Genomic DNA, 15,172 nt, shown 5'->3' with positions numbered 1-15,172 from the left:
AGGCGTGTTATTTCGGCTGGCCTCTACCGTTTTGAAGGCGTGTTATTTCGGCTGGCCTCTACCGTTTCGAAGGCGTGTTATTTCGGCTGGCCTCTACCATTTTGAAGGTGTGTTATTTCGGCTGGCCTCTACCGTTTCGAAGGCGTGTTATTTCGGCTGGCCTCTACCGTTTCGAAGGCGTGTTATTTCGACTGGCCTCTACCGTTTCGAAGGCGTGGTATTTCGGCTGGCCTCTACCGTTTTGAAGGTGTGTTATTTCGTCTGGCCTCTACCGTTTTGAAGGTGTGTTATTTCGTCTGGCCTCTACCGTTTCGAAGGCGTGTTATTTCGGCTGGCCTCTACCGTTTTGAAGGCTTGTTATTCATGGACTCTCCCTGAGTCTGGGAACAAAAGTCTCATTCGGGGTTTCAGGGTCCGGTGGATGTTTTAGGCGTGAGGTTCCCTGGCTGATGGAGACAGGCTGGGATATGAAGAATGTGGGGTTGTAGAGTTAGACACAGCAGGGCCATGCTCCTACACGCACAGAGAGAGATCATTCTGGTTCTCTGCTTCTGCATCATTCTCCTGCTGAGGTTCTCCATTCTGACAAGATCTCTCTCTCTCCCTCTCTCTATCTCTCTCTCTATCTCTCTCTCTATCTCTGTCTCTGTCTCTTTCTCTGTCTGTCTGTCTGTCTGTCTGTCTGTCTGTCTGTCTGTCTGTCTGTCTGTCTGTCTGTCTGTCTGTCTGTCTCTCTGTCTCTCTGTCTCTCTGTCTCTCTGTCTCTGTCTCTCTGTCTCTCTGTCTCTCTCTCTGTCTCTCTCTCTCTATCTCTCGGTCTCTGTCTGTCTCTCTCTCTCTGTCTCTCGGTCTCTGTCTGTCTCTCTCTCTCTGTCTCTCTCTCTATCGCTATATCTCTCTCTCTATCTCCATATCTGTCTCTGTCTCTCTCTGTATCTCTATATCTGTCTGTCTCTCTCTCTGTCTCTCTATATATCTGTCTCTCTCTATATATATATTTCTGTCTCCGTCTCTCTGCCTCTCTCTGTCTCTCTTTCTCTTCCTCTCAGGGTTGCCATGGCCACAGCCTCATCCCAGGTGCTGATTCCAGATGTGAACCTGAACGAAGCCTTTGATAACTTTGCCCTGGACTTCTCCCGAGAGAAGAAGATCCTAGAGGGACTGGACTACCTGACAGGTGTGAGGGGGGAGATAGAGAGAGGTGCCTGGGGCTTTCACTAACAACTAAAACACATCACCGCTTTTGGTAAATAATGAACCTGTCTGGTGACAGATGTCCACCCTGCAAGCCTCTGGAGTCGTTTTATTGAAACATAAACAACCACCAGAGACGTACAGAAATAAAACAGTTGGTCAGAACTTTACTTTAGTAGGCTTCCTTTAGACAGGAGGGACCATGCAAATTGATCAACATTTCTGTGAATGTTGCATAAACAAATCAAATCAACATTTATTTTAACGTGTCATTTCACAAACTCATTTTCACAATATACTTTACAAAAAGACAGAGGGAAAGGGAAGGGCAAACCGTTTCATAAAACCACAGAACACCAACATTTCCCTTGTTTGACACTGTAGCTCCCAGTCCTCCCTCCATACGTGATGAGCTGTGTACCGCCTCCCACGACACCATCACAGTTCACTGGACGTCTGAGGACGAGTTCAGCGTCACCTCCTACGAACTGCAGTACACCATCTACACCGGCCAGACCAACTTCATCAGTAAGTTCCATGACAATACACCAGCCGTAACACTATCTGCCCAGTATACTACCCATGCAATAAAAATAGTGAAACATTAAAAAAGTTATCCTTTTTTAGATAAAGCTATTCTAAATATATTCAGATCACCAAATCATTTATTAAAACACACTGTTTTGCAATGAAGGTCTACAGTAGCCTCAACAGCACTTTATAGAGTAGCACCATGGTGTAGCCGGAGGACAGCTAGCTTCCATCCTCCTCTGAGTACAATGACTTCAATTCAAAACCTGAGAGGCTCATGGTTCTCACCCCCTTCCATAGACTTACACAGTAATTATGACAACTTCAAGAGGACGTCCTCCAACCTATCAGATCTCTTGCAGCATGAACTGACATGTTGTCCACACAATCAAAGAGAATAAATCTATTACTGAAAGTATAAGCTATAGCTAGCTAGCACTGCAGTGTATAAAATGTGGTGAGTAGTTGACTCAAAGAGAGAGAAAGACAATAGTTGTGCAGTTTTTAACAAATTCATTTAAAAATGAAGGAGAAGCAAGAGAGAGCGAGAGAGGTATAATTCATTGTATTTTTTTCACTTTCACTTTGCTTGTGAATGTAGCTAGCTAGTTTAACCTACTCAAACACCCGGCTAAAACAGAGAAGGATGCTATGTTAGATAACTGGCTATGGCTATCCAACACTAGAACTCTTCCTAGTCAAAGTAAGCTTTTGGTTTTATTAATGTATTGCCACCAGGGCCTGCTGGTGTAACTGCTAAACTGCTTGCTGACTGTACATGACTGTAGCAGGTTTATTAATGCGTTCATTCTAGTAGCTATGTTGACTATGACTCTAATATGGTGACAACGATGTAGGCTTGGTGTGTAGCGGTTAGCGGTTATGATATGAAGGTTTGGCTTGGAAAGGTTTTTTCGACTGGTCAGAGACAGCTGATGTGTTGAAGTTCACAAGCGAAGGGAAAAGGTGAGAGGAGGAGAGCGCGTAGATGAGAGAAGGAATAATCCATAAAGTAAAATGATCTGTTTGTATGTGGCTGCTATGAAAGTGAATAGTGTTTGTGTGTGATCAGGGGTGTATTCATTTCTTAAAAGGAAGTAAACGTAACGAAATGGGGATAAACATACCTGCATTTGCCCAATAGAAACTCTCGTTTGCAACTGTTGGAGTAATGATTACGCCCTAGATCAGCTAGATGCAGACTACAGTGTTCAAGGCGGTATTGAATGTGTCACTGTCTGTCACCTTGATTTCTCACATTTCTCGACCTGTGTGCACCTACGTTGTAAACTTTCATTACATAGGCTAGGTTGTAGCAACCTCATGATGGGTTTAGAGAAAACTACAGTATCATGTAGTAGCCTAAACCTATTGATGTTACATTGAGCTGGATGAATGGAATATAAATGACAGTCATCCAATATGCTGTAATAGAAATAAGGCCATGCTCATTAAAAAATAATCGTCCTCCCTCATCCTAAAGCACTGACTGCCACTGTACACTACCCATAAACCACCCAGTTTACCATCTACACCGGCCGACTTAATCACCGAGTAACGAACACCACCACTTCTACACCACTCATACACCAGCCACAGCTTTATGTTGCATCAAACCATTACGACACACAGTCTGGTAAAAAAGACACTAGAATGAAACCCGGATACTGTATATCTGCAGCACCACTCATAGACCACTACTCCACAGGCCAGGTGGTGTAGTTATGGTCCCTAAAGTGTTATCTAGGGGCAGTACCTATGGGAGAATCTCAATGGCGTACTCCTCGCGTCCTCTCTCCTCACCTCCTTCTCAAAAACCCATTGGAGAAGAAGGTCAGAGGGGGAGGTACCCCTGGGTCTTGAGAGGGAGGCGAGGAGACAGGACCTGAAGAGTATGCAATTGAGATTCTTTGCTTTGAGTTTGTTTGAGAACTACACCAGAATAGAAATAGAGCTACATCATTACAGAGGTCTCAGACAGATAACAATTGTTATCCACGAGTCACTACTGTACATGAGGTTGAAGGATGCATCGGAACAGAAATGCAGTCCACCTACAGTAAGAAGGGATAGGGTTGGACTACTTTATAATACAGTAGGAAGAGATAGGGTTGGACTAGTTTATAATACAGTAGGAAGAGATAGGGTTGGACTAGTTTATAATACAGTAGGAAGAGATAGGGTTGGACTAGTTTATAATACAGTAGGAAGAGATAGGGTTGGACTAGTTTATAATACAGTAAGAAGAGTTAGGGTTGGACTAGTTTATAATACAGTCCACCTACAGTAAGAAGGGATAGGGTTGGACTAGTTTATAATACAGTAGGAAGACATAGGGTTGGACTAGTTTATAATACAGTAAGAAGAGATAGGGTTGGACTACTTTATAATACAGTAAGAAGAGATAGGGTTGGACTACTTTATTATACAGTAAGAAGAGATAGGGTTGGACAACTTTGTAATACAGTAAGAAGGGATAGGGTTAGACTACTATATAATACAGTAAGAAGAGATAGGGTTGGACAACTTTATAATACAGTAAGAAGAGATAGGGTTGGACTACTTTATTATACAGTAAGAAGAGATAGGGTTGGACAACTTTATAATACAGTAAGAAGGGATAGGGTTGGACTACTTTATAATACAGTAAGAAGAGATAGGGTTGGACTACTTTATTATACAGTAAGAAGAGATAGGTTTGGACAACTTTGTAATACAGTAAGAAGGGATATGGTTGGACTAGTTTATAATACATTAAGAAGGGATAGGGTTGGACTAGTTTATAATACAGTAAGAAGGGATAGGGTTGGACTACTATATAATACAGTAATCTACAGTAAGAAGTGATAGGGTTGGACTACTTTAATACAGTAACCTATAGTAAGAAGTGATAGGGTTGGACTACCATATAATACAGTAAGAAGGGATAGGGTTGGACAACTTTGTAATACAGTAACCTACAGTAAGAAGTGATAGGGTTGGACTACTTTAATACAGTAACCTATAGTAAGAAGTGATAGGGTTGGACTACTTTAATACAGTAACCTATAGTAAGAAGTGATAGGGTTGGACTACTTTAATACAGTAACCTATAGTAAGAAGTGATAGGGTTGGACTACTTTATAATACAGTAAGAAGGGATAGGGTTGGACTACTTTATAATACAGTAAGAAGAGATAGGGTTGGACTACTATATAATACAGTAAGAAGAGATAGGGTTGGACAACTTTGTAATACAGTAAGAAGGGATAGGGTTGGACTACTATATAATACAGTAAGAAGTGATAGGGTTGGACTACTATATAATACAGTAAGCAGTGATAGGGTTGGACTACTATATAATACAGTAACCTACAGTAAGAAGAGATAGGGTTGGACCACTTTATATAACACTGTATTTTGGTGGTTTGCCCTCTATCCCATTTATATAACTGCAGTATTTTAGTAACAACAAACTTTTGGCTTTTGTATGCTGCCATGCAGCTACTATACAGTACTGTAGTGAAGTGAAGATAATATGCCATTAGGGAACATCAGCTGTTCCATTTGGTCTCAATGGTTTATAGACTATAATACCTTGAGTGAGAGGAGTGGTTGACACTGTAGAGAGGAGAGGAGGGAAGAGGAGGGAATAGGAGAATTGCTGAAGTGTAGAGCAGAGTAGATGACAGCAGGTATAGGCCTAGCAGATACTGACAGGCTGCCGTGGCAGGACACAGGAGGATCAGCTGACTGTAGAGTGGCAGGATACAGGAGGATCAGCTGACTGTAGAGTGGCAGGATACAGGAGGATCAGCTGACTGTGGAGTGGCAGGATACAGGAGGATCAGCTGACTGTAGAGTGGCAGGATACAGGAGGATCAGCTGACTGTAGAGTGGCAGGATACAGGAGGATCAGCTGACTGTGGAGTGGCAGGATACAGGAGGATCAGCTGACTGTAGAGTGGCAGGATACAGGAGGATCAGCTGACTGTAGAGTGGCAGGATACAGGAGGATCAGCTGACTGTGGAGTGGCAGGATACAGGAGGATCAGCTGACTGTAGAGTGGCAGGATACAGGAGGATCAGCTGACTGTGGAGTGGCAGGATACAGGAGGATCAGCTGACTGTGGAGTGGCAGGACACAGGAAGATCAGCTGACTGTAGAGTGGCAGGACACAGGAGGATCAGCTGACTGTAGAGTGGCAGGACACAGGAGGATCAGCTGACTGTAGAGTGGCAGGATACAGGAGGATCAGCTGACTGTAGAGTGGCAGGATACAGGAGGATCAGCTGACTGTGGAGTGGCAGGATACAGGAGGATCAGCTGACTGTGGAGTGGCAGGATACAGGAGGATCAGCTGACTGTGGAGTGGCAGGACACAGGAGGATCAGCTGACTGTGGAGTGGCAGGACACAGGAGGATCAGCTGACTGTGGAGTGGCAGGACACAGGAGGATCAGCTGACTGTGGAGTGGCAGGATACAGGAAGATCAGCTGACTGTGGAGTGGCAGGACACCGGAAGATCAGCTGACTGTGGAGTGGCAGGGCACAGGAAGATCAGCTGACTGTGGAGTGGCAGGACACAGGAGGATCAGCTGACTGTGGAGTGGCAGGACACAGGAGGATCAGCTGACTGTGGAGTGGCAGGATACAGGAGGATCAGCTGACTGTGGAGTGGCAGGATACAGGAGGATCAGCTGACTGTGGAGTGGCAGGATACAGGAGGATCAGCTGACTGTGGAGTGGCAGGATACAGGAGGATCAGCTGACTGTGGAGTGGCAGGATACAGGAGGATCAGCTGACTGTAGAGTGGCAGGATACAGGAGGATCAGCTGACTGTAGAGTGGCAGGATACAGGAGGATCAGCTGACTGTGGAGTGGCAGGACACAGGAAGATCAGCTGACTGTGGAGTGGCAGGACACAGGAGGATCAGCTGACTGTGGAGTACCACTCTCCCATGTGGAGCTGGTTGGCCCTGGGACATATTGGAGTATCTTGACACATACCTCCTACAGATCCTCCACAAATCTGCTTTCCTCTCATTTACTGTTCTTCTCTCTTTCCTTTCCCTCTTCTCTAAACCGCTCTTCTGTTTCCCTCCTTTTCCCACCCCTCTACTCCTCCTCCCCCTCCCTCATCTCTCCCTATCTTTTTATGCCCTCTCCTCTCTCCTCTCCCCCTCTCCTCTTCTCCCTCTCAGTCCCAGCCTGCTCTAACCTGCTCTGAAGTGTAGTCCCAGTGCTGCGGTGAAGTAGGATTTATTTCAGCAGTGATAGACTGAAGTGCTGAGGCCATCAGCAGAGCCAGAGTGGGAGGGAAGAGAGCTGAGCTGGCTGGCAGACCTGGGTTCAAATACTATTTGAAATCTTTTCCAAATTTAAAAAAAAGTTTTCTTTAGCCTGCCTGGAGTGCCATTTGGGCGGGGTTTATACTTTTGAGACATTTCTATTGGTCCATTAACCCAGACAAGCCTAATCAAGCACCAGTAAAGTATGTAAAGTATTTAAAATGTATCAAATACTATTTGACCCCAGGACCGCAGGTTGGCTGGCCTCACTGAGTTGCCATTACCTCCTCAGGAGGATAAGAGGGAGCTGAATCAGAGAGAAATGCATTTTATTTCAGACTGTTGAGTTTGTAGCATTGCCTTTTTTTTCTGCATCTCTAAGTGCTTAAACGCTAACCACTGTTGATGTCATCTGATCCTTCTCCTCTCTCCCTGGAGGGGGAATGTGAGATGTTCTGCCCTACAGGACCAGCATGTAGGGCAGGGATGAGAATGGAAGATCAGCAGAAAAAGTGTGAAGATACAAAGTGTGGTGCAAAAAAAACGTGGCAAAATATGGGGTACTCAGCAGTAGTACAGTATGACAGCTGATCAGTACTCAGCAGTAGTACAGTATGACAGCTGATCAGTACTCAGCAGTAGTACAGTATGACAGCTGATCAGTACTCAGCAGTAGTACCGTATGACAGCTGATCAGTACTCAGCAGTAGTACCGTATGACAGCTGATCAGTACTCAGCAGTAGTACCGTATGACAGCTGATCAGTACTCAGTAGTAGTACAGTATGACAGCTGATCAGTACTCAGCAGTAGTACAGTATGACAGCTGATCAGTACTCAGCAGTAGTACATTATGACAGCTGATCAGAACTCAGCAGTAGTACATTATGACAGCTGATCAGTACTCAGCAGTAGTACAGTATGACAGCTGATCAGTACTCAGCAGTAGTACAGTATGACAGCTGATCAGTACTCAGCAGTAGTACAGTATGACAGCTGATCAGTACTCAGCAGTAGTACAGTATGACAGCTGATCAGTACTCAGCAGTAGTACAGTATGACAGCTGATCAGTACTCAGCAGTAGTACAGTATGACAGCTGATCAGTACTCAGCAGTAGTACAGTATGACAGCTGAGCTGATGTTGATGTATTTCTGCTGCAACAGTCTCTATATGTGTTTTATTTGAGTCAGGCTGACTTGTAGGTTGGCCAACTATATCTCTTTGGAAACATTTCACACATTACTCTGTATCTGCACATCCTTCTCTCTGTCTCAACTTTTCCTCAGCTCTCTCTTTCTCTATCTCTCTCTCTTTCTCTATCTCTCTCTCTCATTCTCTCTCTCTCTCTCTCTCACTCTCTCTCTCTCTCTCTCTCACTCTCTTTCTTTATCTATCATGAATAAAATGGCGCTGAAGGAAATGGCAGCAGTTTTACGGGCGCCCAACCAATTATGCTATGATGTGGGTTTTTGGAGTTATTTGTAACTTATTTTGTACATGATGTTTCTGCAACCGTACGGCAGAAAAGAGCTTCTGGATATCAGGACAGCGATCACTCACCTCAGATTAGACAAAGATTTTTTCTTCAACAAGCAAGACTCACATGATATTCTCCAAACACCCGGCAGGGCCGACATCCCAGTTATTCGCAAGAGGAAGCGACGCAGGTACAGAGGACAAAGAGCCGGATGCCTCGTCAGGACCCGCAGAAGGCGAATAGGAAAGCTGCCGTTACCGTCAATATTACTCACCAACGTGCAATGCACGGAAACTTAAATCAGTTGTACCAAATCTCCAAATCAGTTCTACCAAAAAAATTATAGATAACCTGTACTCCACACACAGAGACGCGTACTAAGCTCTCTCTCGCCCTCCATTTGGTAAATCTGACCACAACTCTATCCTCCTGATTCCTGCTTACAAGCAAAAATTAATGCAGGAAGCACCAGTGACTCGGTCTATAAAAAAGTGGTCAGATGAAGCAGATGTTAAACTACAGGACTGTTTTGCTATCACAGACTGTAACATGTTCTGGGATTCTTCCGATGGCATTGAGGAGTACACCACATCAGTCACTGGCTTTATCAATAAGTGCATCGAGGACGTCGTCCCCAGAGTGACTGTACGTACATACCCCAACCAGAAGCCATGAATTACAGGCAACATTCGCACTGAGCTAAAGGGTAGAGCTGCCGCTTTCAAGGGACTCTAACCCGGAAGCTTACAAGAAATCCCGCTATGCCCTGCGACGAACCATCAAACAGGCAAAGCGTCAATACAGGGCTAAGATTGAATCATACTACACCGGCTCTGATGCTCGTCGGATGTGGCAGGGCTTGCAAACTATTACAGACTACAAAGGGAAGCACAGCCGAGAGCTGCCCAGTGACACAAATCTACCAGATGAGCTAAATCACTTCTATGCTCGCTTCGAGGCATGCAACACTGAGGCATGCATGAGAGCATCAGCTGTTCCGGACGACATTGTGATCACGCTCTCTGTAGCCAATGTGAGTAAGACCTTTAAACAGGTCAACATACACAAGGCTGCGGGGCCAGACGGATTACCAGGACGTGTGCTCCGGGCATGTGCTGACCAACTGGCAGGTGTCTTCACTGAAATTTTCAACATGTCCCTGATTGAGTCTGTAATACCAACATGTTTCAAGCAGACCACCATAGTCCCTGTGCCCAAGAACACAAACGCAACCTGCCTAAATGACTACAGACCCGTAGCACTCACGTCCGTAGCCATGAAGTGCTTTGAAAGGCTGGTAATGGCTCACATCAACACCATTATCCCAGAAACCATAGACCCACTTCAATTTGCATACCGCCCAAACAGATCCACAGATAATGCAATCTCTATTGCACTCCACACTGCCCTTTCCCACCTGGACAAAAGGAACACCTATGTGAGAATGCTATTCATTGACTACAGCTTAGCGTTCAACACCATAGTACCCTCAAAGCTCATCACTAAGGTAAGAAACCTAGGACTAAACACCTCCCTCTGCAACTGGATCCTGGACTTCCTGATGGGCCGCCCCCAGGTGGTGAGGGTAGGTAGCAACACATCTGCCACGCTGATCCTCAACACTGGAGCTCTCCAGGGGTACGTGCTCAGTCCCCTCCTTTACTCCCTTTTCACCCACGTTTTACTTTACTCCCTGTTCACCCAAGTTTGCAGACGACACAACGGTGGTAGGCCTGATCAACGACAAGACAGCCTATAGTGAGGAGGTCAGAGACCTGGCCGGGTGGTGCCAGAATAACAACCTATCCCTCAACGTAACCAAGACTAAGGAGATGATTGTGGACTACAGGAAAAGGAGCACCGAGCATGCCCCCATTCTCATCGACGGGGCTGTAGTGGAGCAGGTTGAGAGCTTCAAGTTCCTTGGTGTCCACATCAACAACAAACTAGAATGGTCCAAAGACAGTCGTGAAGAGGGCACAACAAAGCCTATTCCCCCTCAGGAAACTAAAAAGATTTGGCATGGGTCCTGAGATCCTCAAAAAGTTCTACAGCTGCCACATCGAGAGCATCCTGACCGGTTGCGCCACTGCCCGGTATGGCAATTGCTCGGCCTCCGACCGCAAGGCACTTCAGAGGGTTGTGCGTACGGCCCAGTACATCACTGGGGCAAAGCTGCCTGCCATCCAGGACCTCTACACCAGGCAGTGTCAGAGGAAGGCCCTAAAATGTGTCAAAGACCCCAGCCACCCCAGTCATAGACTGTTCTCTCTACTACCGCATGGCAAGCGGTACCGGAGTGCCAAGTCTAGGACAAAAAGGCTTCTCAACAGTTTTTACCCCCAAGCCATAAGACTCCTGAACAGGTAACCAAATTGTTACCCGGACTATTTGCATTGTGTGCCCCACCCCAACCCCTCTTTTACGCTGCTGCTACTCTCTGTTCATCATATATGCATAGTCACTTTAACCATACCTACATGTACATACTACCTCAATAAGCCTGACTAACCTGTCTGTATATAGCTGTCACGATCGTCGTAAGAAGCAGACCAAAGCGCAGCGTGGTTTGAATACATTCTTCTATATTTAATGAAGAACCAAAAACAACAAAAACGAATAAGACGAACGTGACTGCTATACAAACACTGTGCTAACCTGCAACAGAACATAGACAATAACCCACAACCCACAATACAAAACAGGCTACCTAAATATGGTTCTCAATCAGAGACAACGCAAAACACCTGTCTCTGATTGAGAACCATATCAGGCCAAACACATAGAAATATACAAACCAGACATACAACATAGAATGCCCACACAGATCACACCCTGACCAACCAAAACATAAAACATACAAAACAAACTATGGTCAGGGCGTGACAATAGCCTTGCTACTGTTATTTTCAAATGTCTTTTTACTGTTGTTTTATTTCTTTACTTACCTACACACACACCATTTTTTGCACTATAGGTTAGAGCCTGTAAGTAAGCATTTCACTGTAAGGTCTACACTTGTTGTATTCGGCGCACGTGACAAATATATTTTGATTTGATCTCTCTCTCTCTCTCATTCTCTATCTCTCTCTTTATCAATTTCTCTATCTCTCTCTCGCTCTCTCTCGTTCTCTCTCTATCTATCTATCTTGCGCTTGCTCTCTTTATCTCGTTCTCTCTCTCTATCTATCTTGCTCTTGCTCTCTTTATCTCGTTCTCTATCTCTCTCTTTATCTATCTATCTATCTTGCTCTCGCTCTCTTTATCTTGTTCTCTCTCTTTCTCTATCTCGCTCTCGCTCTCTCTACTATCTGTCCCTCGCCCTCTCTCTTTCTCTCTCTCTCTCTCTCTCTCTCTCTCTCTCTCTCTCTCTCTCTCTCTCTCTCTGTCTCTGTCTCTGTCTCTGTGTCTGTCTCTCTCTCTGTCTCTCTCTCTCTCTCTCTCTCGCTCTCTCTATCTCTCCCTTGCCCTATCTCACTCTCTCTATCTTGCTCTCCCTCTCTCTCTCTCTCTCTTGCTCCCTCTCTCTTTCTATATCTATATCTATCTCTCTCTCTCTTTGTTTTGAAATTCTTTGTGGATCTGTGTAATCTGAGAGAAATATGTGTCTCTAATATGGTCATACATTGGGCAGGAGGTTAGGAAGTGGAGCTCAGTTTCCACCTCATTTTGTGGGCAGTGTGCACATAGCCTGTCTTCTCTTGAGAGCCAGGTCTGCATTCGGTGGCCTTTCTCAATAGCAAGTCTATGCTCACTGAGTCTGTACATAGTCAAAGCTTTGAGTCAGTCACAGTGGTCAGGTATTCTGCCACTGTGTACTCTCTGTTTAGGGCCAAATAGTATTCTAGTTGGCTCTGTTTTTATGTTAATTCTTTCCAATGTGTCAAGTAATTATATTTTTTGTTTTCTCAAGATTTTGTTGGGTGCAATTGTGTATCTCTCCTGGGGCTCTGTGGGGTCTGCTTTTCTATCTATCTCCCCATCACTCTTTATCTCTCCCACAGCTGCTCACAATAAAAAGATAATAGATGAAAAGAAATCTGCTATGTTAGTTCGCTGCACCAGTCTGCCTCAGGACAGAATGTTGGTTCCTTGCACCAGTCTGCCTCAGGACAGAATGTTGGTTCGCTGCACCAGTCTGCCTCAGGACAGAATGTTTGTTCGTTGCACCAGTCTGCCTCAGGACAGAATGTTGGTTCCTTGCACCAGTCTGCCTCTGGACAGAATGTTGGTTTGTTGCACCAGTCTGCCTCAGGACAGAATGTTGGTTCGTTGCACCAGTCTGCCTCAGGACAGAATGTTGGTTCGTTGCACCAGTCTGCCTCAGGACAGAATGTTGGTTCGTTGCACCAGTCTGCCTCAGGACAGAATGTTGGTTCCTTGCACCAGTCTGCCTCTGGACAGAATGTTGGTTTGTTGCACCAGTCTGCCTCAGGACAGAATGTTGGTTCGTTGCACCAGTCTGCCTCAGGACAGAATGTTGGTTCGTTGCACCAGTCTGCCTCAGGACAGAATGTTGGTTCGCTGCACCAGTCTGCCTCAGGACAGAATGTTGGTTCGCTGCACCAGTCTGCCTCAGGACAGAATGTTGGTTCGCTGCACCAGTCTGCCTCAGGACAGAATGTTGGTTCGTTGCACCAGTCTGCCTCAGGACAGAATGTTGGTTCGTTGCACCAGTCTGCCTCAGGACAGAATGTTGGTTCGTTGCACCAGTCTGCCTCAGGACAGAATGTTGGTTCGCTGCACCAGTCTGCCTCAGGACAGAATGTTGGTTCGCTGCACCAGTCTGCCTCTGGACAGAATGTTGGTTCGCTGCACCAGTCTGCCTCAGGACAGAATGTTGGTTCGCTGCACCAGTCTGCCTCAGGACAGAATGTTGGTTCGTTGCACCAGTCTGCCTCAGGACAGAATGTTGGTTCGTTGCACCAGTCTGCCTCAGGACAGAATGTTGGTTCGCTGCACCAGTCTGCCTCAGGACAGAATGTTGGTTCGCTGCACCAGTCTGCCTCAGGACAGAATGTTGGTTCGCTGCACCAGTCTGCCTCTGGACAGAATGTTGGTTCGCTGCACCAGTCTGCCTCAGGACAGAATGTTGGTTCGTTGCACCAGTCTGCCTCAGGACAGAATGTTGGTTCGTTGCACCAGTCTGCCTCTGGACAGAATGTTGGTTCGCTGCACCAGTCTGCCTCAGGACAGAATGTTGGTTCGTTGCACCAGTCTGCCTCAGGACAGAATGTTGGTTCATTGCACCAGTCTGCCTCAGGACAGAATGTTGGTTCGCTGCACCAGTCTGCCTCAGGACAGAATGTTGGTTCGTTGCACCAGTCTGCCTCTGGACAGAAAGTTGGTTCGCTGCACCAGTCTGCCTCAGGACAGAATGTTGGTTCGCTGCACCAGTCTGCCTCAGGACAGAATGTTGGTTCGCTGCACCAGTCTGCCTCAGGACAGAATGTTGGTTCGTTGCACCAGTCTGCCTCTGGACAGAATGTTGGTTCGTTGCACCAGTCTGCCTCAGGACAGAATGTTGGTTCGTTGCACCAGTCTGCCTCAGGACAGAATGTTGGTTCGTTGCACCAGTCTGCCTCAGGACAGAATGTTGGTTCGCTGCACCAGTCTGCCTCAGGACAGAATGTTGGTTCGTTGCACCAGTCTGCCTCAGGACAGAATGTTGGTTCGTTGCACCAGTCTGCCTCAGGACAGAATGTTGGTTCGCTGCACCAGTCTGCCTCAGGACAGAATGTTGGTTCGTTGCACCAGTCTGCCTCAGGACAGAATGTTGGTTCGTTGCACCAGTCTGCCTCAGGACAGAATGTTGGTTCATTGCACCAGTCTGCCTCAGGACAGAATGTTGGTTCGTTGCACCAGTCTGCCTCAGGACAGAATGTTGGTTCGTTGCACCAGTCTGCCTCAGGACAGAATGTTGGTTCGCTGCACCAGTCTGCCTCTGGACAGAATGTTGGTTCGTTGCACCAGTCTGCCTCAGGACAGAATGTTGGTTCGCTGCACCAGTCTGCCTCAGGACAGAATGTTGGTTCGCTGCACCAGTCTGCCTCAGGACAGAATGTTGGTTCATTGCACCAGTCTGCCTCAGGACAGAATGTTGGTTCGCTGCACCAGTCTGCCTCAGGACAGAATGTTGGTTCGTTGCACCAGTCTGCCTCAGGACAGAATGTTGGTTCGTTGCACCAGTCTGCCTCAGGACAGAATGTTGGTTCGTTGCACTAGTCTGCCTCAGGACAGAATGTTGGTTCGTTGCACCAGTCTGCCTCAGGACAGAATGTTGGTTCGTTGCACCAGTCTGCCTCAGGACAGAATGTTGGTTCGTTGCACCAGTCTGCCTCAGGACAGAATGTTGGTTCGTTGCACCAGTCTGCCTCAGGACAGAATGTTGGTTCGCTGCACCAGTCTGCCTCAGGACAGAATGTTGATACTGTTATTATCACAATCTAGGGATGTTATTGTGAAGCCTGAGATTAGAGCATTACACCATGGGTGTGTTCCAAATGGCACCTTATTCCCTATGGGCCCTGGTCAAAAGTAGTGCACTTTTATAGGGAATAGGGTGTCATTTGGAATGCAGACAAATGTAACATTCTCATCTGAGTGAGTACACAGTCAGTAGGCCTATTCTCCGTCTCTGCACCTGAGATAGCCTGGCTGCGGAGTTTGATAACTATTTAGACTGGCTCATTACAG

The 15,172-nt window shown here is 46.3% G+C and overlaps 1 protein-coding gene across 1 annotated transcript in view; it reads left to right on the top strand.

Moving 5' to 3' along the window:
* The window catches only part of LOC120062165 (probable E3 ubiquitin-protein ligase MID2), a 96,487-nt gene that overhangs the window by 46,427 nt on the left and 34,888 nt on the right, over positions 1–15,172 (top strand). Inside the window, exons 5-6 of the mRNA XM_039011971.1 lie at positions 1,050–1,177; positions 1,579–1,722. Coding sequence (XP_038867899.1) covers positions 1,050–1,177; positions 1,579–1,722 — 272 coding nt within the window. The remainder of the gene's footprint in view (positions 1–1,049; positions 1,178–1,578; positions 1,723–15,172) is intronic.

Source organism: Salvelinus namaycush, chromosome 17 (genome assembly GCF_016432855.1).
Source record: "Salvelinus namaycush isolate Seneca chromosome 17, SaNama_1.0, whole genome shotgun sequence".
Lineage (NCBI taxonomy): Eukaryota > Metazoa > Chordata > Actinopteri > Salmoniformes > Salmonidae > Salvelinus > Salvelinus namaycush.
The sequence above is the reverse complement of the archived record's forward strand: the minus strand, read 5'-3'. Positions and strand labels throughout refer to the sequence as shown.